Source organism: Lissotriton helveticus, chromosome 5_1, assembly GCF_964261635.1.
Source record: "Lissotriton helveticus chromosome 5_1, aLisHel1.1, whole genome shotgun sequence".
NCBI lineage: Eukaryota > Metazoa > Chordata > Amphibia > Caudata > Salamandridae > Lissotriton > Lissotriton helveticus.
In genome coordinates this window covers 222,869,956-222,895,598 of record NC_136065.1, presented here as the reverse complement: position 1 = coordinate 222,895,598, position 25,643 = coordinate 222,869,956, and the positions used below count along the sequence as shown (strand labels likewise).

At 44.2% G+C, this 25,643-nt stretch overlaps 1 protein-coding gene across 1 annotated transcript in view; it reads left to right on the top strand.

The window, feature by feature from the left end:
- Positions 1 to 21,950, top strand: part of LOC144752430 (uncharacterized) — a 40,676-nt gene extending 18,726 nt beyond the window's left edge. The window contains exons 4-5 of the mRNA XM_078640361.1: positions 20,493 to 20,551; positions 21,884 to 21,950. Coding sequence (XP_078496487.1) covers positions 20,493 to 20,551; positions 21,884 to 21,950 — 126 coding nt within the window. The remainder of the gene's footprint in view (positions 1 to 20,492; positions 20,552 to 21,883) is intronic.
- The last annotated feature ends 3,693 nt before the right edge of the window (positions 21,951 to 25,643 follow it).

The following is a 25,643-nucleotide window of genomic DNA, read 5'->3' as shown; positions in this document are numbered from 1 at the left end:
TACAGAGTGGGTGAAAGGTACAGAGTGGGTGAAAGGTACAGAGTGGGTGAAAGGTACAGAGTGGGTGAAAGGTGCAGAGTGGGCGAAAGGTACAGAGTGGGCGAAAGGTACAGAGTGGGCGAAAGGTACATAGTGGGCGAAAAGTACAGAGTGGGCGAAAGGTACAGAGTGGGTGAAAGGTACAGAGTGGGTGAAAGGTACAGAGTGGGTGAAAGGTACAGAGTGGGTGAAAGGTACAGAGTGGTTGACTGAAGCCGAGTGGTTTACTGAAGCAGAGTGGTTTACCGAAGCAGAGTGGGTGACCGAAGCAGAGTGGGTGACCGAAGCAGAGTGGGTGACCGAAGCAGAGTAGGTGACCGAAGCAGAGTGGGTGACCGAAGCAGAGTGGGTGACCGAAGCAGAGTGGGTGACCGATGCAGAGTGGGTGAATGAAGCAGAGTGGGTGAATGAAGCAGAGTGGGTGCATGAAGCAGAGTGGGTGACTGAAGCAGAGTGGGTGACTGAAGCAGAGTGGGTGACTGAAGCAGAGTGGGTGACTGAAGCAGAGTGGGTGACTGAAGCAGAGTGGGTGACTGAAGCAGAGTGGGTGACTGAAGCAGACAATCGAACAAGTTGATTTCTCCAAAAAATACCTAACTGGCCAAGTATATTTGATAAAATTGCATCCTCTTGACCCAAGTCAGGAGTCTGCTCCGACAGGTAAATAGAGATGCAGTGTCAACATGCACAGAATAACTAAAGGCAGAACTGCTGCCAATGAGAAAGCTCAACGCCACCTTGAAGGTTAGCCACAAACGAATTCCAGACCACAAACGAATTCCAGATTCAAGTAGCAAGTAGTTTAAATGCAAACACTGCTGTACTGTTCAGTCTATGTCCTTCACCAAGATAGAGCCAGGTGACACCAGGATCATAGCCGCACAAAAATACAGCTTGTGGGCTCAGTACAATGCGCAAGGAAATGAAATACAGTTCGCAAAACTGTGCCCAGTACTGCAGAGACAGCCGGAAGCACGGGTGCTGACAGGTGCGTTTAAGTGTGTAGGGGAGCGAGGGTTGCACTTGTGACGTCTGCCATGTCAAAGGCCTAAGGTACATCATGCTACATATGTTAACAGAATAATGTACCTTTTGTGAACATGTTTTATTTACGGTGCTGTGCTCCCCGGGTCGGTCGATAGAAAAGAACATCTAGATGAATATTTAACTGCGTGTGTAAGTTGGTGTGTGTCAGAACTGGTGTGTAGGGGAGTGAGGGTTGCACTTGTGACGTCTGCCATGTCAAAGGCCTAAGGTACATCATGCTACATATGTTAACAGAATAATGTACCTTTTGTAAACATGTTTTATTTACGGTGCTGTGATCCCCAGGTCGGTCGATAGAAAAGAACATCTAGATGAATATTGAACTGCGTGTGTAAGTTGGTGTGTGTCAGAACTGGTTGCCTCGGGGAAAAATACAAGTTGTCCCTGTAAATAAAGAAAGAGGAGGTGAGAAAGGAGGGTCCGGCTTGGAGCTGGGAAAGAGGCTGAAAGGGAGGGGAGAATGCATGGAGCGCATTCCAATGAAGTCTGTTGCGATGCGTGGGGGGCAGCCTTTTGATGTGCGAGAGAGCTGCCGTGAAAGAAGTAAACAGCAGGCATGTAATTAGGGGGAGGAGAAGTCGCGCTGGGGTGAATACCTGAGGCCAAGCTGCCCGCGGGAGGGAGGCTGATGGCTGTGATGTGGACGAGCGTCGTGAACTAGCCTCTTGTTGCCTGTGGGAGGGAAGACGGAGGGAAGGCAGAGAAGGGGAGGGGGGATGAATGCGACACGGCGGGCAGGGGAGGGGGCGGAGCGGGGAGAGCGGCATGACGGTGTGAAAGCAGCAGGGGCCTGGAGTGGGGTGTGGGAGGAGTGCGGCTGAAGGAAAATACATGCAAGCAGGCGGCTGGGGGCATGTGCACGCGCTTTTACGCTCAATGCACATGCGCATTAAGCTTGAATTTCACGGGCACTGCAAGGAATCGCCACGATTCCTTGCAAGTTGGTTAAAGACTGTTTAAGCTCCAATAGTCTCGCAAGCTCGATGCGCAGGCGCATCGACAGGCGAGACCTAAAAACCTCTCTCTCACTGGTCTTTCCCATCTGTTATCTTTTTCTCACCCCTTCTCTCTCCGCCTGCATGTGAACTGTGTTTTCCTCACTGTTCTCCTTATATCTGACATGCCTGACGTTCTAGCCTGACGTTCTATCCTGTTTTGTCTCTCTTGCACCTGTTTCTAGGGTTATTACCTTTCCCAGAGTAAGTATCTGCCATTTGTTCATGTTTAAAGTTTCTGGAAAGGCCCAGATATGATACCTAAATATAACTGTCTGTTTTCAATTTTACCATATCATTTCTTTGTCAGTCAGTTGTAGAACACATTTAAAGTTTCACAAAAGTGTGCACCGTCTACCGCATTAAAATACTGTTGTATACCCAAGTTAGGCCCAAAACCCATGAAGCCTGGCAGTTTATTTCTTACATTGTTCTCACAAATAACAAAACCTTTTGCACATATTTGTGTGCACCACAATGCTGGATTCGTTTCCCTGAAATGAAACTTGTTAACAAGCATCCTGGGACAGCTTACGGAGCATGACCCCTCATCAACCAGGCTGGCTAGCTTGAATCCAGTGACACAGTTAGCCTGGTACCCAAGTTTGGGCATACTCAGTGCAAGCAACAGACACACAGATGATGGACGGAATGCAGAGCAAATCAAACATTCACCCATAGTCAATAGAATTGGGTTACATCCATTATTCTTTTGCTCACTATGCCACCCCAGTTTAGACCAGCCATATGCAAATCAGTCTTGACCCTGTACCTCATGGGAACAGTCCAGCCAGAACTGCCAAGCCATGTCCTCCCTGGACCAGAAACAAGCATCCTGGGACCAGTTTTGTGGCATCACCCCTCATCAGCCGGGCTAGCTTGAATCCAGTGACACAATGAGCCCGGGACCCACGTCTGGGCATCCCTGGCACACTTAGGGCGAGAAAGCAAAAGACACACATAAATATGGACGGAATAAAGAGCAAATGAAACATTCACCCCACTCAATAGATCTCAGTTAGATCCACAGTCCAGCCGGAACTACCAAGCCAGGTCCTACCTGTACCGGAAGCAAGCATCCTGGGACCAGTTTCAGGACACCACCCTTCATCAGCCAAGCTAGCTTGAATCCAGTGACAGAGTGAGCCCGGAACCCACGTCTGGGCATACACGGCGCATTTAGGGCGAGAAAGCAAAAGACACATAGATGATGGATGGAATGAGGAGCAAATCAAACATTCACCCCCAGTCAATAGATCTGCATTAAATCCATCGCTCTCTTGGGCACCATGCCAAATCAGTTTGGACCCAGCCATATGAAAATCAGTCTTGACCCTATGCCTCATGGGAACAGTCCAGCCTGAACCCGCAAGTGAGGTCCTCCCTGGACTGGAAACAAGCATCCTCGGACCAGTTTCAGGGCATCACCCCTCATCAGCCAGGCTAGCTTGAATCCAGTGACACAGTGAGCCCGGGACCCATGTCTTGGCATACCCGGTGCACTTAGGGTCACCAATTTTAAAGAAATTAGAGATGTGCATGTATGTAAGGATTGCAGAATCCGATGTATTATATACAGATACATATTTATTACCTACTTGAGGTTGCCAGTAGGTAGTTAATAGGTATAGTTAGGACATAGTTTACATAGGAAAAGCGTTTTTGACTTGCTTATAACTTTGGCGCCGTTTGTCAAATCTTTACGAAATTCTCCAAAACAAATGTCCTTCTAATTCTAGTTGTGCATAGAACGTATCTAGGTGAATCGTCAAGCGGGGTCCGAGAAAAAGGTGGGGTCAAAAACAGTGCGTTTCCTATGTTAAGTCTTATAGGGATTTCGAGCACAACTACAGCCCGAACTGCTGAACGGAATTACACCTATTTGGCCGAAAGCTAGCTCTTGGTCCATAAAGAAGCCCTTCTTTTTATTTGGTGAAAATCAGTTCAGTAGTTTTGAAAATATTAAGGAAAAAATAGTATATCTAGAGGCGCAAACCCTCCAGGAAGTGTTGGCAGTCATTTTGGAGCTCAGTTTCAGCCAAGTCCCAAACAAAAAGCTAAAAAAGAAGATAATGTGGCAGGGTAGGAATACCCTGATCCCTTAGGCCTGGTGCTGGGGTCCCCCCAGGGACCCTGCCAGGGCCAAAAAGCATTTTTTTTTCAATTTTGCAGAGAATTGGCAGCGGATTCACGAATACCCAGCAACATTGGGGGGGGGGGAAACAAGCACAGTCTCCCACACTTGTTTGTAGTTGGGCCCCCAGGTGGGCCAGGTCCCGGGGGGCTTATTATGATATATAATATGGAGAGTAGGGCACACACAGCCCCGCCTTCCACGGCCAGTCTTGGCCTGGGGACTGCTTTGACAGCTCCAACCAATTAAGAGCAAATAGGAACTCCACTCCCAGAGGGTGGGAGCAGCAAATCTGCTCCTGCTTGATGGAAAGTAGAGTTTTAATCTGTTTTCCTACCCACTTTCAAGCGGGCAAAAAAACAGAGGAAATAATTGCTCCTACATGCTGAGAGCAGCATGTTTGGGAGATCCTTCCAGGTCAGGGAGAGCCCTGGAAGAAAAACAATGAACCAGAACAACAGCTGCTGGGGAAGGTGCTCGGGCTTCCGAAAAGATGTGGGCTGCCGGATTGTCCAATTAAACTACCCAGCGATCTTCCTCCTTGCTAAGAAAGGAAAGATTGCTTGCACCAAGCACGAGGAGCTGTGGCAGGGAGAGGCTGCCACAGCTGATCTAAACAAAGAGGTGAGCTCAGATAAATTGGGAGGCTCTGGCACAGATATTCTTTTTGGCTCTGTTGTTGGCCAGGAAGGAAACAGGGGGGGTTCTGATCTCTATGCTGCAATACCCTCATCTGCTTTGGCTCTAGGGGATAGAAGTGTGCCTGGGGAGCAAACACAGGGGCAATAGGCCCAGACATCACCCGGGAGAAATTTTCCTGAATCATTAGCTGCCATAAATTTTTTGGAAAGGACCAAGATGGACGGGTGTAAACAGCAGATGGTGGGTGAGAGAGATGTCAGCTCCACAGACCAGGCCGAGATTGATACCGGTGAACATTTCTTTTCTTTATCAGACCCTTCTAATTCATCAGGAGACGAGTCATTTCAGTTGCCAGAACTGCACCTGGGGGGTTCACCAAACTCCTCATGGACTGAGACTAGCAGCACACAACTGGAGGAAGAGAAGCTGGGCAACTTAATTGCTGCATCCAGTACTGGTACAGTACGCAAGAAGAAACTGATATCTGACCCCGAGGATCAAAAGGAATCTGCTGCGGTGCTCTCATGAAACTATTATTTTTCCTGCAATTTGGGAGCAGACCCAGGGGATACAACGATACAGACTGCTCTCAAGACATTGTGGAACTTTTTTCGTAAGCATTCCCAGTGCTTACTCAATGGGCCTGGGACGTGGAGGTTCAACGAGCCACCGGTTCCCCTTCAGGCAAAAAACTCGGTCAGGACCTGGTCACTCAGCCCCCAGACCCAGAGAAATCTTGATCTGTCCAAATAATTTTTTGTCTCAACAGGCTTTGTACGATCTGGCTTGTCCAGACAGGAAGAGAAGGGGGAAAGGATTGAGTTCTTTATTTGGCCGTATTGCTGTCATAGGACTGTTGAAAAACGGTGGCAGTTACGACAGCTGATTACTCCGTGTCAGACTAAGGGAGCTCAAGCCTTCCTTCTTAATCCTGCCAAACTTAAGGTCATACATAAAGATCAAACTCAGTTCTTTTCTTCTGAGGCAAAGGCCAAAGAATTCTTACAGGCAATCAAAGTCTAAAGAAGTTTGATCAATGTTGGGTACATTGGGGTGGGGGGCATAGGTGATGCAAGGTGGTGGTCTTTGTTCTTTTTAGGTCTCGCCTGTCGATGCGCATGCGCATCGAGCTTGCGAGACTATTGGGGCTTAAACAGTCTTTAACCAACTTGCAAGGAATCGTGGCGATTCCTTGCAGTGCCCGTGAAATTCAAGCTTAATGCGCATGTGCATTGAGCTTAAAAGCACGTGCACATGCCCCCAGCCGCCTGCTTGCATGTATTTTCCCTCAGCCGCACTCCTCCCACACCCCCGCTCCGCCCCCTCCCCTGCCTGCCGTGTCGCATTTCTTCAGTTCCCTTAGCCGCACTCAAGGCCCCTGCTGCTTTCACACCCTCATGCCGCTCTCCCCGCTCCGCCCCCTCCCCTGCCCGCCGTGTCGCATTCATCCCCCCTCCCCTTCTCTGCCTTCCCTCCGTCTTCCCTCCCACAGGCAACAAGAGGCTAGTTCACGACGCGCGTCCACATCACAGCCATCAGCCTCCCTCCCGCGGGCAGCTTGGCCTCAGGTATTCACCCCAGCGCGACTTCTCCTCCCCCCTAATTACATGCCTGCTGTTTACTTCTTTCACGGCAGCTCTCTCGCACATCAAAGGCTGCCCCCCACGCCTCGCAACAGACTTCGTTGGAATGCGCTCCATGCATTCTCCCCTCCCTTTCAGCCTCTTTCCCAGCTCCAAGCCGGACCCTCCTTTCTCACCTCCTCTTTCTTTATTTACAGGGAGAACTTTTATTTTTCCCCGAGGCAACCAGTTCTGACACACACCAACTTAGAGCTTGACTTGTACTGACGCTGTCACCCCAGCAGACATGCAAGCATCAGACATCCACAAGCATCAGACATATATATTCACCCACTCTGCTTCAGTCAGCCACTCTGCTTCAGTCACCCACTCTGCTTCAGTCACCCACTCTGCTTCAGTCACCCACTCTGCTTCAGTCACCCACTCCGCTTCAGTCACCCACTCTGCTTCATTCACCCACTCTGCTTCATTCACCCACTCTGCATCTTTCACCCACTCTGCATCTTTCACCCACTCTGCATCTTTCACCCACTCTGCATCTTTCACCCACTCTGCATCTTTCACCCACTCTGCATCTTTCACCCACTCTGCATCTTTCACCCACTCTGCATCTTTCACCCACTCTGCATCTTTCACCCACTCTGCATCTTTCAGCCACTCTGCATCTTTCAGCCACTCTGCATCTTTCAGCCACTCTGCATCTTTCAGCCACTCTGCATCTTTCAGCCACTCTGCATCTTTCACCCACTCTGCATCTTTCACCCACTCTGCATCTTTCACCCACTCTGTACCTTTCACCCTCTCTGTACCTTTCACCCACTCTGTACCTTTCACCCACTCTGTACCTTTCACCCGCTCTGTACCTTTCACCCACTCTTCACTTTTCACCCACTCTGTACCTTTCACCCACTCTGTACCTTTCACCTTCTCTGTACCTTTCACCCACTCTCAAACTATATGCCAAGCGCAGTGTTACCCTACTTCTATTTCGCTGTATTTTGCATTGCATAAAAATATGTAATAAAATACATGTCGAAATCATACGAACAAATAAAGTTATAGCGTTTGTCAATTGTTGCTAATTACATAAGATACATATTTACAGACTTTTTCAAAAGGTACAGCAGAGTGCTAGCGTTCTAAGAATGCTTTCAACGCCATTACTAATACACTTATACAACCATATATAGAGCGTACTGCAGCACGTAGCTTTTATTTTGGTGTTTGTATAATTGCGTTGAAATGTAAAATATAACAAATAAGAACACATGAATTAAGAGATTATACTACAAGCTTTGATAATAGTTGCATATTATGCATATTTATGAGGGTTTGCAAAAAAATATACTTGCCGCTAAAGTTAAGCAGAAAGATCTATATAGCGCTTACAACATATAATTGTAAGCTAAACGCAACTTTACAATAGTTGCTAATTGCATAAAAAACATGTTTACCCATTTTTAAAAGCGCAACTTTACAATAATTGCTAATTACATAAAAAACATGTTTACAGAAATTATTCAAAGGTACACGTGCCGCGAAAGCAAATCAAACTGCTACCATTAGAACAGCCCGTTAAATGCCATTGCTAATCTAATACATTGCTATTTGTATAATTACGTTTGAACATAGGATGCAACAATGAAGTAGGTACATATGCATGCAAGCCATTATGCTAGAAGCTTTGTTAATAGTTGCATACTATACATATTTACAAGGATTGGTAAAAAATGTACTTGCCACCAAGCTAAAGCAGAAATCTTCAGTCACCCACTCTGCTTCAGTCACCCACTCTGCTTCAGTCACCCACTCTGCTTCAGTCACCCACTCTGCTTCAGTCACCCACTCTGCTTCAGTCACCCACTCTGATTCATTCACCCACTCTGATTCAGTCACCCACTCTGCATCTTTCACCCACTCTGCATCTTTCACCCACTCTGCATCTTTCACCCACTCTGCATCTTTCACCCACTCTGCATCTTTCACCCACTCTGCATCTTTCACCCACTCTGCACCTTTCACCCACTCTGTACCTTTCACCCACTCTGTACCTTTCACCCACTCTTCACTTTTCACCCACTCTGTACCTTTCACCCACTCTGTACCTTTCACCCACTCTGTACCTTTCACCCACTCTGTACCTTTCACCCACTCTGTACCTTTCGCCCACTCTGTACCTTTCGCCCACTCTGTACCTTTCGCCCACTCTGCACCTTTCACCCACTCTGCACCTTTCACCCACTCTGTACCTTTCACCCACTCTGTACCTTTCACCCACTCTGTACCTTTCACCTTCTCTGTACCTTTCACCCACTCTCAAACTATATGCCAAGCGCAGTGTTACCCTACTTCTATTTCGCTGTATTTTGCATTGCATAAAAATATGTAATAAAATACATGTCGAAATCATACGAACAAATAAAGTTATAGCGTTTGTCAATTGTTGCTAATTACATAAGATACATATTTACAGACTTTTTCAAAAGGTACAGCAGAGTGCTAGCGTTCTAAGAATGCTTTCAACGCCATTACTAATACACTTATACAACCATATATAGAGCGTACTGCAGCACGTAGCTTTTATTTTGGTGTTTGTATAATTGCGTTGAAATTTTAAATATAACAAATAAGAACACATGAATTAAGAGATTATACTACAAGCTTTGATAATAGTTGCATATTATGCATATTTATGAGGGTTTGCAAAAAAATATACTTGCCGCTAAAGTTAAGCAGAAAAATCTATATAGCGCTTACAACATATAATTGTAAGCTAAACGCAACTTTACAATAGTTGCTAATTGCATAAGAAACATGTTTACCCATTTTTAAAAGCGCAACTTTACAATAATTGCTAATTACATAAAAAACATGTTTACAGAAATTATTCAAAGGTACACGTGCCGCGAAAGCAAATCAAACTGCTGCCATTAGAACAGCCCGTTAAATGCCATTGCTAATGTAATACATTGCTATTTGTATAATTACGTTTGAACATAGGATGCAACAATGAAGTAAGTACATATGCATGCAAGCCATTATGCTAGAAGCTTTGTTAATAGTTGCATACTATACATATTTACAAGGATTGGTAAAAAATGTACTTGCCACCAAGCTAAAGCAGAAAAAAGTAACCGCTTTATGCAATTATTACTATAAATACCCATAAACTGCACAGAAATTTACAAAGCACATAGTATGAGTTTCACATAGCAATATTAGTAAAAGTACAATTACATTTGCATTTTTTGCGCTTGCATCAACGATTTTGCATAGCTCCTTTAACTATTAGCCATGCATAGAAAGAGCATTGACATTATTATAGTGTGCTTTAGTGTCGAAAGAAAAACTTGCATGCATACACATTACGGATGTAAGTAAATTTTACATACAAGTATTAGATTAAAATATATAGCACACAATAAAGCACAATACGAATTATTATGTGAGTAATTATGCCATGTATCCAAATATCGGAAAGTTAAAAAAGTGTACAGTCAAAATTGGCCCGCATAAAAAAACACTCCTATTAATACATAAACAATACATAAACACATACATACCAGGAAATGAATACCGATGTTAAAAGAACACTTACCGATCAGACGCACAGCTAAGTCGACACTTCTTCCTCGAACTCTGCAGTTACAATCTGAATATTTGACGCGCACTAATTGTTACGCTACGTAATAAAACGCTGCAATTTCATTGGCTGTAGCATACGTCCATTGAAAAGTACACACACAGCAAGAAAAAAACTAAACCGCATCGCCAAACAACATAATTAGCATTACAGGACATACTAGACGCCATTTTGTTCATAAGGAAAAACACTATACACATTTAACACTCAACCACAAATGCAACTTTACACACATACAGCACACACACATAACAGAAGCTTTACTGGAGCCTTTGACATTAGAAAAAAAGATAATACTGGGTATTCGAGTCAACACCACAGTGCAGAAGAGAATATATTTATGAAACTATCTAGTGATATCATCAAACTTATGCCAGCTGCTGTTCTCAGTCTGAGCCAAAAAGTAATTTTGCCTGCAGCTTGAACTTAAATAATTCTTCATTTGGTAATTAGGCTGTGGATTTTCTAGTACAGAGGCAGCTATATTTAAGACAGAAAGGTGAGATAAGCTTCCCATGACCTCAGTGAGATATTGCAGGCTATAGAATGCAAGTACATTGACTAAGGCATTTGATTTTGTATTAAGCATGATGGTAATGCAATGAAACTGCTGCTAAATGTAAATGAGATTCCATCATCAGAGCTGTGTGAAAAACTGTGTCAGCCCCGTGCTCCAGGTGCATCATCAGAGCTGTATAAATAACGGTGTTGGCCTCATGCTTGAGGTGCATCATCAGAGCTGTGTGAATAACTGTGTCAGTCTCGTGCTTGAGGTGCATCATTAGAGCTGTGTTATTAGCTACGTCAGCTCTGTGCCCGAGGTGCATTATCAGAGCTGTGTGAATAAGTACGTCAGTTCCGTGCCCGAGGTGCATCATTAGAGCTGTATGAATAACTGCGTCAGCCCCGCGCTCCATCAAGCACACTAATACCACTTTTGTTAGGGCGTATTATACAAAGTGTTAAATTAATTTATTTAACTATATTGCTCGAACCCTAGTTGGCCTTGAAGGGTCATGTTATCTGTACTGAATGAAGGATGTGAGCTGTCTTCAGCTATCGTACATACAGGTCGCAACAACGTGCTTACTAGTTGCCTAAAGTAAACTGCAAAAGAGAACACAGTCATGATGGATGATGACCCATGTGCGATTACTTTTTGTGTGGCAGATTGTAATGCTAATATCCGTGTTCACACTTCTAGAGGTATTTTCGTTCCTTAACAAAATCGCCTTGTTTGTTTTTGTTCACCCCCTCTGTGTTTTCCCGTTCTCTTGTAATTTGAAAAAAATGGTAATGTATGTTTCCTCCTAATATGTCATTTACAAGACCAATAACTACAACTTTTCTAATGCAAGACCTATTGCATTCCAACCCCACTCACACACGCAACGCCACTCACACACGCAACGCCACTCACACACGCAACGCCACTCACACACGCAACGCCACTCACACACGCAACGCCACTCACACACGCAACGCCACCCACACACGCCACTCATACACGCAACGCTACTCATCCACGCAACGCCACTCATCCACGCAACGCCACTCATCCACGCAACGCCACTCATCCACGCAACGCCACTCATCCACGCAACGCCACTCATCCATTTGCAAAACGAAAAATCTCAAACTCTTCTATTGCGAGACCTATTGCATTTTCAATGCTTGTTCTCTCTGTTTTCTCTTTTCTTTATTACACCATAGGGCTTGATAAATAAGGTGAGATGGGGTGGTCAATCAGCTGGTGTTGTGAGGCTCTCCATCACTTTAGACCTAAGGGTCTGTTTGCTTTCCATGATTGGGGTGGTGGGGGGGCTCCCATTTGCAGGGCAAGCTCCAGAGTGGGTTTGGGAGGGTCTTCTGGGGGTGTGTGCTGAAGAGCTGTGTGGGCAAAAATGAACAATAAGCCAATGGATGAAAAGGCTTGAGTAAAAATTATAGATTGTGTTCATATAATTGTTGTGTTGAATTTGATTTGGGAAGGTTCACATTTGACATAGGTTGATGTCGGACAGATTGTGTATTTGTTCGTTTTATATATGTGGTCCTAACAATAGGGCTAAATGGCAACGAGTTGCTCAGGAAATAAGAGGAATGCAACCGGATGTGGTGTGCCTTCTAGAGACGCACATACCCTGTAGGAAACATAGGATTATATCCGAGTTAGGGTGCACATTGCTAGCCTGTACAAAGCAAGGTTTTACTATTAGAGGTGTGGCTATTCTTGCAGAACCAAATATACAGTCCACTGGCAGAGTGCTTGCTAATAAATATGGCCAGTGTGCGATAGAGGAATAAGTGACTGTTATTAGCAAATTTGTAATATATTCAGTTTATGAATCTCTTATTGACGAAGCAAAGATATTGAACATTCTCAATTTAGGGCTGGCTTCCTGGTCCACGCCATTGATATTGTGTGGGGATTTCAACATCCAGTTGGAAGATTTTACTGTGCAAGCAGGCAGAGATATATATGTTGGTCGGAAACCCAAGTTTTCAGGACCCTGCTGCAGCTCCTACATGATCATTGCTTAGTTGATATTTGGGCCAAACTGAAACACCCAAATCCCAGCTTCACAAATTATTCATGTCCACACCAAAAGCTTGATAGACTCGACTATTTTTTGTAACTAAAACACATGTAACAGATGCACATATACAGGTCATCCCCAGAGTTACATCGGATCATAACCCTCTGCTGCTGAATCTTGCAATGCGAGGTCTGGTACGACCGTGTGGGTCTTTCATTCGACAGGAAGCTATTGCTCAATGAGTCTTTTGTCAGCCACGTTCGTCAGTGGCTAAATTAATTTTTTGCTATTAATGGGAACTCTGCCATTTATATAGTAATCTGGGAAGCCTTAAAAGCAGGGCTCCGGGGAGAAATTCTCAGTTTTGGTTTATATATTCAAAGACAGCAAAGGCAGTTAATTCAGGGCCTATACAAAAGATCTCCGGAAGGCAGAGCAGAATCTCACACAATCTCTTCAAGAAATTCTAGACATTACTCAGGTGCAAACTGATGTTGCCCGCTGCAAGGCCAGGATAAATGTGCACTGGTCTACAGATAATGCTAACAAATATTATCTTTTTAAAAGAGAATGCTATGAACTAGGCGAGGTAACTGACAAGTGTATGGCAAAAAAGATTAGGTGTAACATTAGAGGAGCTTGTGGAGGCTGTTAGCTCTTTAACAGCAGGCAAAGCTGTCGGTACTGATAAGATGCCTCCATAAATTTACAAAACTTTTCTACCAGAGCTAAAATTAGATATGCTCACAACCTTTATGGAGGCACCTGGGATTCTGCCAATATAATCATCTTTAAAAAGAAGGACAAGTCTCCCATACTACCCGGGTCGTATAGACCGATCTCGCTATTAAACTGCGATGGGAAAATGTATGCAAAGATCTTGGCCACGCGATTAGCAAGAGTTATTTCCCCTTTAGTGTCTTTCCGCCAGCATGGTTTTATCCCAGGAAGAGGCACGATCAATCTCATCAGCAGGGTGGCCACCCTGCTGGATTTGGCTAATGTCTGTCGAGCTCCATTTGGAATGGTGCTACTCGACGCCGAAAAGGCGTTCAAACGTGTCTCCTGGGAATTTCTATGGGCAACCAAGCGCTAGCTAGACTTTGGACCAGGTTTTATAAGTGCAATCAGAGCCATGTATAATCTCCCGTGGCTCGAATATTTGCGCTTGGGCTTGAATATGGTCCAGTGTAGATATCTAGAGGGACTAGACAAGGTTGTCTGTCTTCCCATTTATTGTATTCACTTTATAGTAATCAATTTTTTAACCTGTTGGAAAATAGCCCAAATATTAAACCCGTGCAACACAGGCAAGAGCAGTTTAAAGTCCAAGCTTACGCTGATGACATAGCTGTTGTCTCCCCTGAATCAGCCTCAGCATTATTAGAGATTGAACGGCTAGCAATGCAATTTGGGCTAGATTCCAGCTATAAATTAAATATAGCTAAGACTCAAATTATATGCACTTAAACTAGCTTCTTTTAATGATCCTAGGGCTACAGAGGAGGCAGTGTATCTTGGTGTTCGAATTATCACGTATGGATAAAATGGTATTGGCCAACTCGGATCCCATGCTGTGAAAAATTAAAAGTGAGTTCGATAGAATGGACTCTTTGCATCTTTCAATAGTTGGAAGATGCAATGTCTTAAAAATGAATATATTGCCAAAGGTACTTTAATATTTTAGATCTGTACCCTTGGAGCTCAGCAAAAGTCAACTCCAGAAACTACAGTCCATCTGTAGCAGTTTTATTTGGGGACAGGGTAAACCACGCCTGGCAATGAAGTACATGAATCAACCCCAATGTCGTGGGGGCCGGGCGGTACCCAATTTCTCGTTTTACTACTGGGCCTGTCTTCTCCAACATATGCGCATTCTACTCGTAGGTGAAGGGAAAACGGAGGTAGCTGAGGCTTCGCCTATTTTCCAAAGGTTGCTGTGTACGGAGGCTGAGAGAGGCTTTTTCCAATGTCTAGAACCTAGCTACTATAAGAAAACTCGATTCAAGGTCGTTCAAGCTGCTTGTAAGGTATGGCAGCAGGTTTGGGGACGCAGATCAGTAGGATCTGTCACTATACGCCTACTTCAGCCTCACTATTATTACCATCTATCTTCTGGGATGCCACTATGGCCAGATGGAGATGACAGGGTATATTTACTCTGGAAGACCTTTTTTACAGCAGTGGTGTCCTGCCTTACTCCCGCCTGGCTGCGGAATATGCTGTGCCTAAAACTGATTTTTTTAAGTAATTGCAGATTCAGGACTATCTGCAGAGAAAATCAAGTCAAGAATTGTTAGCTCCCAAAAAATTTCTTATAGAGGCAGTGAGGGAGTACAGGAGGATTGACATTTTGTTTCAAACCCTTATTGAAACATAGCTGGATGATCTAGAGGTACAAAATCATAAATGGAACACTAGATTGTCTCAGGGAGGCGACACCTCCATTGCTTAAGGTGAAAAGGTGAGAAGATTTTGATGTCCTCCAATCTCAAAGCGCAGCTTTATAAGATCATCTTCAATTTATATTATACCTCTACTAAAATCTCTCAATGGGGCGGGTCAAATGATGGTAAATGCACATGTTGTGGGGCTGATCAGGCAGACAGTCTCCACATGTTCCATGCATTCCCAAAGCTGAGACAGCTGATTGGGATATAGAGGACTTCTTGGCGGGAATAATCGGGGCACAGACCTCTATTACAATAACGGTCATGCTCTTGGGAGTTCTGGATAAGTCCATAACTAGCTGCAGGACATATCAATCTAGGTATTTAATTTTTAAAGCAGTACTGGCTATGCATAACCTCACTCTGGTGGCAGAAAGAACCCTCGTCATTTGAAATGTGGAGAGGAAGGCTGTATGCCATATGTAATTTAGAGCATAGTCTGTATGCCCTCAAAGGGCTCCAAAACATAGATTTGACATACAGATCTGGGGAGCCATGGTAGATCATCTGGCACATACCATGGTATGAAATTCTCCTTTGTTATTATTGAATGTGTAGATATCTATGTTTTATTAAGCTCGCTCTCATGAATTATATGATGCATGATTTTTAGGCACTAGTGATTGTACACAATCCTGATGTATTTTCTGTATTACTGATTTGCTCTATTCCTAAATGATTCTATTTTGTATAACTATGTTATATATTGGCTTGACAAAAAGAAAAAAAGAAAAAAGAAAAAAATTACTGAGAAAACAAAGTTTCAGGGACATTATATTTAAGGAATATATATATTTTTTAAAACATAGAAATTCACTACAAAAACCAAATGTTACTGGGACATTATAGTTTGGCTCAGATTTCACTCATACAAAATCATAGGAATTTGGCAGTTATAGTTGCCTTAGCTAAATATAACTTACGCCCCCACAATGCACTGCTTATGACCTCACATATTAAATCGCTCATGACGTGGTCAGTGACATCACTGATGACATCTCAAATTACATCACTGTTGAGATCATCCACAGAACCACAACTACTCACACAACCACTCGCTCATCCATAGAGAAACTCACACATCCACTCGCTCATCCATAGAGAAACTCACACACCCACTCCCTCACTCATACAGACACTCACAAACCCACTCACTCGCCCATACAAATACTCACACGACCACTCACTCACCCATTCAGCCACTCACACAGCCACACACACCCATACAGCTACAAAGACATTCACTTATTCACATTTGCAGCCACTCACACAACCACGTACATACCCATTCACACATCCACACAGCCACACACACAGCAGCTCCCTCACCCATACAGCTACTCACACAGATACTCACTCTCCCTTACAGCCCCTCACACACCAATTCACTTAACTAAACACCCACTCAGAAAGCCACTCACTCACCTATGCAGCCACTTTCATACCCGCTCACATACGCATAGTCACTAACATAACCATCACTCACCCATACAACAACTCACACACCCAGTTGCAGACCCACAGAACCACCCCCACACAATCACTCATAAACCTACTCTCACACCCACACAACTACTCACACACCCACACAGCCACCAGACACCCACTCACACACGGATACACATAGTCACACAGCCACTCACATAATATATGTTAGAAGTAGTATCACTCATTAGAAATACACAAAGTATAGTATTTTAACTTTGTAGTAGCTTAGTATGTACCGTTAAGCCTCAGACTGTTTTACAAAACACTAACACTCACTGGATAATGCCATCATCGATGTCATCAGTGATGTCATTTGAGATGCAGCTCCTCGTCAGACTGGCGCTGCAATGTCTGACGGGCTCCCGAAACCGGGGCTCTTTAACGGAGATCTTTTGTTCCGGCCATATGGTGCATGCGTGTGAGAGGGCAGGGGGAGTGTGGTCGTGACAGGAAAGTGAGGATAAAAAAGGTGAGCCAGTCCACAACCTATTTTATTCTCGTGGTTGGCTTCCTTAATTAAAAGGGGTGTAAGGGGAGGTAAGTTGCCCTGGAACTGTCAGAGCCGACTTAACTACTACCCTTAAGTATGGTCAACATGTTTCATGCCTGATGGCAATTCTTCAGGACCTTAATTAAACAGTACCACACAGTGAAAGCTATTGGTGAAAAATCAAATATGTAGTGAGGTATACAACCTTATGTTGTTGATAATACTGGACTTGCAGGCCAATTGGTCCTGCTGTAGTATTAAAACCTGTAAGGGTAAAGATGAAAACAATTCACATATTTATCAGCGTCAGTGAAGTCTTCAAGAGTGGAAGATTTACCCAACTGTAGTGCAAGCACACACACAAAAAACACTGTAGTGAGGGATTAAAAACCGTGCATATATCAAAAACAAGTTGTTTGTTGGATTTACAGGATCAACTTATATGTGGCACACCATGCAACGGTAATAATGATGAAGATATACTAGCATAAAAGTGCTGTAATGGAGGCAAGGATTGTTGTAGGGAAAAAGGCTTACCCCAGAAGATTCCAACCAGTGGTAAGAAAAATACCATCTTTCTTACAAGACACCAGGGATGTCCTCCGCCTCATCGAATCCATTGAGGGGAGGGAAAACGTTGATCTCCTCCTCACCATGGATGTTGAGGCTTTATATACCAACATTCCTCAGCAGGCCACATTGGAAGCAGTAGAATCCACCTTGCTCTTGGAGGAATGGTCATCTCCTACTCCAGTTTCATTCATCATGGCATGTGCTTCTCTGGCGTTGACTGAAAATTTCTTTCAATATGGATCCCAATTATACCACCAGATCCAGGGGACTTCCATGGGTTCGACTTTTGCCCCAAGCCTGGCATGTATTTACATGGCAACTTTTGAGGAAAGCAATATCAGGTCAGCAACCAACCCCTACCTAGCCAATATCACCATGTGGTGCAGGTATATTGACGACATCCTCATCCTCTGGAAAGGGGACCGTACAACTTGTGAGGCTTTCTGTACCTGGATAAATCTTCAAAACCCCTATCTCAAGTTTACGGGTACTATCTCAGAAACCACTATCCCTTTTCTGGACCTCTGTATTAATCTCAACCCTACTGGTCTCAGTACAACCCTCTATCGCAAAAATACCGATAGAAATAGCCTCTTATTGTACAATAGCCATCATCCCAAAGCCCTGAGGGACAATCTCCCCTTTGGGCAATTCCTTAGGGTCAGAAGGAACTGCACAGAAAGAACTGATTACCAAAGGGAAGCAACTCTACTCCAACATAAACTGCAGGATAGAGGTTACCCGACTAGACTACTCTACCAGTCACGAAAAAGAGCACTTAACAACCCAAGGGAGAACCTTTTGGAACAAAGAACTAAGCCCACAGATGATCAGATAACGTGTGTCACCTGTTTCACTCCAAACTCGTCCTTCCATAAAAAAACTATTAATAAACACTGGCCCATAGTGAACTCTGGTGGATTGGAAATTCCCAATCCCAGATTCGCTTTTAAAAGAACAGCTAACCTTAAGGATGCTTTAATACACACGCGTCCCAAGAAAAACACCACTGGTAATCAGAGAACACTGTGGAACCTTCCTCCAGTGGTGGGACACTTCCCCTGTGGTAGCTGTGCCGTTTGCCCACAGACAGTTCAGTGTAAAGAAGTGCGAATCTCAGAAACCTTTTTGTGGCAACTTCGTAAACACACGAACTGTAACAGCTCGAGATGTATCTACATGATCACATGCCCCTGTGGAAAAAACTACATAGGGATGACCATGAGGCACATCAAAGTGAGAATAATGGAGCACAAAAGTAACATCAGGTGCTCCAAAACACATACCAAACTGTATGAGCATTACTCCCAAAACAATCATTCTGCAGACAGTCTTACATGGCTGGTCTTGGAATCCCATCCTACCATCTCCAAACAAGCACTATTTAGGATAGAGCAAAGATGGGTCCACCGCCTCCAACTGGACTCCCTGGGGCTAAATGACTCAGTCCCTTGGGCCTCCCTGAGTAAGTAATCCTACTGACCTTAACATTAAGCTATCCGTTTCTTCCCTTGAACAGCACACTGTTTGAAAAATACCCGCTGTACCTGTCCAGCCATTGCACATGCCGTGGATATCCTACCTGTGATTCCACATGAATTGGACGTTTATTCAATCTTTCCAGGTGATGAGTTTCTGCCCCCCCATAATACCCCCTTGTTGTATGAGTCCCCTTTGCACCCAGTTTATACTTATAACAAGCACTACAAACACTTGGAAAATAACCACTTGGGGATAAACATACACCCTCGTAGAGAAACTGGTTCTCTTTGAATCTCTGATTTGGGAACCACTCCTAGCCGCCGTTCGCTCCCTTCCAACATGGCCACCACGACAGCCAGACAACCCAATGCTGAGCATGCTCAACCACTGCGCATGCGTGGCTGCGACCACGGGGGCAGTACACAGGCGGCGAGATGCGATTACGTATGCGGAAGCAGGATACTTAATCCACGGCATCTAAACACTGGCCGTTACCAGCTGCTCCGCGTCTTGTCTTAGATGCCGCTCGTGGGGTAGGTGCACCGGTCAGGACCGGATGCCGCCATAGGTAAGACATACCCCATGTCTTTCACTAGATCCTTCAACCTCAGAGGCGGTGAGTCTTGACTACTTGTTCTCTCGGTTTCCCGGGGGGGTCGGGTCTCTTGTGTAGCCCGTCGCGACCGAGCCGCGATATTGCTTGTAGGTCTGTGTGATGGCCGGTTGGGGTTGTGCGTAGTGCGGGGCTGCCGCGCCGCTCTCCTTTACGCTCCCTTGACGCTGTTGTCTTGGGGCGCGACTCGAGTGGTGCAGGCGCTCGGTGCGGCGCACACTCGACCCTCACGCCACTCTTTCAGACCTGCCCATACTGAGCCGGGGAGCGTGGGTTGGATGGGGGTACCACGCCACCCAAAGTGAGAGGCAATCTGCCAACCTCCCTCTACCTACCGGTGATGGTGGGGAGCCACACGGCCTTGTGCAACCAACGACTATTTTCCCTGTACCAACACCTACTTGACAACTTCATCTATGATTCCCCCCCTACCAGGTATCTTACCTTTTCAGCCGGTCCCACAGGAGCAGACTGTGAGGTACCTCAGGGAATCTTCTGGGGTAAGCCTTTTTCCCTAAAACAATCCTTGCCTCCATTACAGCACTTTTATGCTAGTATATCTTCATCATTATTACCGTTGCATGGTGTGCCACATATAAGTTGATCCTGTAAATCCAACAAACAACTTGTTTTTGATATATGCACGGTTTTTAATCCCTCACTACAGTGTTTTTTGTGTGTGTGCTTGCACTACAGTTGGGTAAATCTTCCACTCTTGAAGACTTCACTGACGCTGATAAATATGTGAATTGTTTTCATCTTTATCCTTACAGGTTTTAATACTACAGCAGGACCAATTGGCCTGCAAGTCCAGTATTATCAACAACATAAGGTTGTATACCTCACTACATATTTGATTTTTCACCAATAGCTTTCACTGTGTGGTACTGTTTAATTAAGGTCCTGAAGAATTGCCATCAGGCATGAAACATGTTGACCATACTTAAGGGTAGTAGTTAAGTCGGCTCTGACAGTTCCAGGGCAACTTACCTCCCCTTACACCCCTTTTAATTAAGGAAGCCAACCACGAGAATAAAATAGGTTGTGGACTGGCTCACCTTTTTATCCTCACTTTCCTGTCACGACCACACTCCCCCTGCCCTCTCACACGCATGCACCATATGGCCGGAACAAAAGATCTCCGTTAAAGAGCCCCGGTTTCGGGAGCCCGTCAGACATTGCAGCGCCAGTCTGACGAGGAGCAGAACCCATATGATGAAGCATGACACCTAGCTTGCTGGGTGTGTGAGGGTTTTAGTTCCAACTAGGGGATTCCCCCCTCTTACTAGCACACACACTCCTCTACTCTGTCACTCTTCCCGGGGAACTTTGTACCCTCTTCTTGTTACTAGTTTCTGGACCAGTACACTGGACCCCGTAAAATATTGTCCTATTCCTGTCCTTCCTTTGTTAAAAAAAAAAAAAAATGTCATTTGAGATGTCACAACTAATGTCACCAGTGATGTCACTGACCATGTCATGAGTGATGTAATATGTAAGGTAATAAGCATTGCATAGCGTGGACATTAGGTATGGTTAGCTCAGATAACTATAACTGCTGAATACTATGGTTTTGTATGAGTGAAATCTGAGCCTAACTATAACGTCCTTGTAACCTTTGTATTTTTTCAGTGAATTTTTAAGGTTTTTTAAATTCTATTTCCTAACTATAATGTCCCTGTAACCTTTGGTTTCTTTTGTGAAAAAAAAATATGTATATATATATATATATATATATATATATATATATATATATATATATACTTATCTTAACGATAATTACCTTGCGTGGTAAAGGCATATGCGTAGTAAAGACATGCGTGGTCAATGATGAGTGGAAAAGGCGTTTCTTAGTTAAAACAGCATGCTTAGGCAACTCCCAAATGATGTCCATGGACAATTGTATTTTCGTCTGCTCCCCCTTCTCTCTTCTTATCTTAAAATGCCCAACCCCAATGACTTCTAACCACCATTGAATTAGGACAACCCTGCCCTATCCTGTAGTTTTATACTTCCTCAGCCATCCCTTCTACCCTTGAAATATCTACACTGCCCTTTGATTCTCCTCGCCAAGCTGAATTGTCTTTGGATAAAAACCACATTTTCTCAATCCACAAACTTTCTAAACATTATTACTAAATTAGCATATATTTTGTCTCTGCAGAGGGCGAGACCGAGATTTGTATGAGGTGGTGGATGAACTCCCCTCTAATCCTTCTGAGAAGATTTGATGTGTCCCCTCCTGCTTTGGAAGAGTTCAAACTCGCTGCCATCTGAATGTGTCATGTATTTGCACGCTAGAGTGGGCTTATGAAATACTTGCTGGCCCTTTAACAGGGACCTGGAAGCACTTTCGTTTAAAAGGCAGAGGTCACGAATAAGATGAATAAATCCGGTCAGAAGTTCTGTGGAATCAGTACAGTACAGGTGTCGCCAGCCAGTCGACCACGGGAGCTACCAGTAGCTCCCAGACACCTTCAGAGCAGCTTGCAGCCTTGAGATAATTTTAAAATAAGAACAGCGTCACCTTTACTTTTGAATGTAAGGGGAGGCTGTGTTTAATTTACATTTATATCATCAGGCTGTAGACAGCTGGGCCTGATAATGAGTAGTGGTCAGTTAGATTTATGACCCAGACTGGTGGTGGAGCAACAATGCGAAGAACTGAAGAACCTATGTATTTAACCCTTAAATAAAAGTCCTGTCAACTAAATATTGGAGCCTGAGAACAAAATGATATTTCTGAATGTTTTTAAATGAGAAAACATCAAAATGAAAAGTTAACTTGAAGATTGTGTTTACTCTTCATTGTAATTTTTTACCATTTTAAAGTGTGGCATTTACACACATGAGGCCTCTTGCTCCCAGTGGCCAGTTGACTCGGTGCCATATGTTTATCTGAAAAAGACAGTAATTTTTTAAAATAGGAGAAATTTAAAGTGCAGACAAATGTTCCACATTCTGAACATCTTTGCAAAATATTTTTCTGAACTTTCAATTTTTCCCATTTAAAAGAAATGGTTGTATGTTTGTGTTATACATGTAAATGCTGGCAAAAAGCATGTCCTGTGCCCCATGTACATACAACATAGGTTCTCCATCAACCATACACTTATATCCCATTCATACGCACACTTGTTCATACATTCCCAGAGACCAGGCTCTCACTGACATACATAGCAGCCCTGTCATAGTACTCCTAGTCAAAGTATTTTGTTTAAACCATAGTATCTGGCTCTATGGACATTAAGCTTAAAGTCAATGGAGCAGAGCGTGAGGGTGTCTGGTAACAATGCGCAAGTTGTTTAGCCTTCCGTATCTTACAATGATTTTCTCTGATCAGAAGTAGCTCTCACTGCAGAAAAGGTTGGAGACCCCTGGTTCAGTACAAGCATATCACCAACATCAAATGGGACAGCAAGGGACTATTATACCCTGTAGCCCGTTCCTAGTGAGAAATGTGTTGCTGCCAGTGGAGGTGCCCAGGCATGGGCAGTGGTGTAGCCTGTGGGTTATGGGCTCTAGAGCAAGCACTGAAACTAGGTCCCTCAGCCAGTATCAAAATCGTGCTATGGATGTGGTGTAGAGTGCATATAACACCTCCGGACCCTGGTTCCACTGCACCTGCTACACTAATGCAATTTATGGGTCTTCAAGTTCATCATTCTAGTCATCTTTCCTTGTCACCACCCTATCGCCACCCCACTCTCCTCACATCTCCTTCATCTACTTAATGCTCTTCTCTCTATCCCCTTCCTCAGTTTCTTTCTTCCCCCTCTCTGTCTCTCACTCATCCTCTTCTCCTTCCTCCCTTCTCTCCTTACTTCTGTTTCCATCGCTTCCTTTGCCCGTGTCCACTTTGTTAATCCCTAACTCCTTTCTCTTTTTCACTCACCCATATTTCCTTCTCCCATCCTGTTTCCTTTTCCTGCCCTCCTCCCCATATTCTTTGACCTCCTCTTCTTTTTCATCTCTTTAGTCTCTCTGTACTCCCTCCCGTGAAAGATAAACACAGCCAAACCCGTGGCATGCACTGGGGCAAGAAAAAAGCAGAGAACCTCTATAATAGCTTGTGCAGGGCACACTGGGGCCCGGTGCCCTGCACCTGCTGCACCAATGCTAGCTACATCCCTGCACGAGCTGCCTGGTTCCACATCTCTGGCTGTCAGTGCTGGAATAGAGTGGGGACCGGTTCCAATAGATACTTTTGTGTGAGAACCGGGATACGTGCTGTGCACAGGGAAGCATCCAACCGTGTCTGAGACCATCTCATTCCTTGTGTGATGGTGGGGGCCAAAGGTCACCAAAGGAATGTCACACTTGGCTCCCACGCGCAGCAGCGCATCGATGGAACAAATATACACTCTGCAGTGTCACTATAATGCGCTGCTAAGAAATATACGAGATTTTAACATAATATTAACTTTCTCAGGATCTGTGGCTCTGTAAGATGTGTAAGTCTATGTACGATCAGAGTCCATTCACAGTATATCGGGATATTTACTGAGTTCTTTCTTTGCAAAATATTGCCACACGGTGCATAATAATGTATACAAATAACATGTCGGAAACAGAAGAGGCGGCTGCTTTCATGTTGGCTGGGATTTGATCTAAGGCTAATGGACAAGAAGATGAATTAAAATGCGCAATGGTCAGATTTTATTATTAAAAATATAAATTAAATACTGTGGAAGCGGCAGTGCACGCCTGTGAAGGGTGAGGAACATGTCAATGTTGAAGCTTAATAGTGAAAGGCCATTCTAACTGAATAGTCTGGTACTTGATACATGTTTATGACTCCCCTCGGTACCTATCAACGTTATAACAAAAGACTGAGCAACACCTTGCAACCTTTCATTATTATTCTTTGCAGCTCATATGAATCTTTGAGGTGGGGCTTTGCTCAGTGGGCTATTTCACCAGCACTGCAGTCTTACCAGCAGATAACACATTGGCCGCTGCCACAAAAGTATTATATCTTCCACACTACCAATCAGTAATATGCACGTACAGAATATTCTCTGCAGGTAGCACATTAACCAGCTGAGCTATATTGTATGATGATTTAAGTCTGTGACCAACAACTGTAAGCAGATCTCCACAGTAAATGCACTGCCCACCAGTTATCTTACCAATATTATACCACAAAACTTGCCACAAACACATGGATCTGTGCAGATGGTGAAGTCAATACCCAAGCTAACTAAAGAACAGGCAGCGAGATTCTGACCAATTAGGTAAGGTAAAACATATTTACTATCACATTTTAACTTGTTACCCATTTCTTTGGGGCCAGAGTATGTAAAAAAATTGGCACAAACTGACTGTCATTGACAACATTCTTCACTACACTGTGGGCTCGCTCTACCCCTTAAAGATCATAATTCAATAGCGCAAGCAAATGTTGATTGGATCGAGGACGGTGTAAGCCTCAAATCATGAGGCAATGTGTCCCAGAGAAAAGGTTTAAAACAGCATTTCAAAATACAGTCAATAAAGAAAGGACTGACTCATTTTTAGGTCTCGCATAGCGTTGCAGTGCAACGCACTGCCATTGCATTGCGAGGCATTCAGTACACACTATAGCTGGGGGAAGCTCCGCGCACTTTCCATCCGTAATTTTCATTGGCTTCAATCACAAATTCAGCATAGTGATTGGTTTTTGGCTTCTTAGTCCCAAGTCCTGACGGCCATGTCGTCAGTTTTGTTCTTCCGAGGCTAATAGCCCCTTTACTTTAAAAATCGTTTTGTTCCCCTACTTCTCCCCGTTCCCTACCGCAGTCCATAATTTTTTTACTGCAACCACCCCCCTACAACCTCCCATTCGTGCCTTCTTTAATGACCACACTTCTGTTTAAAATGCAATAGGGCTCGTGTAAATTCGAGTTATATTGCATTTTCAGTGCTTGTTTGTTTTCTGATTG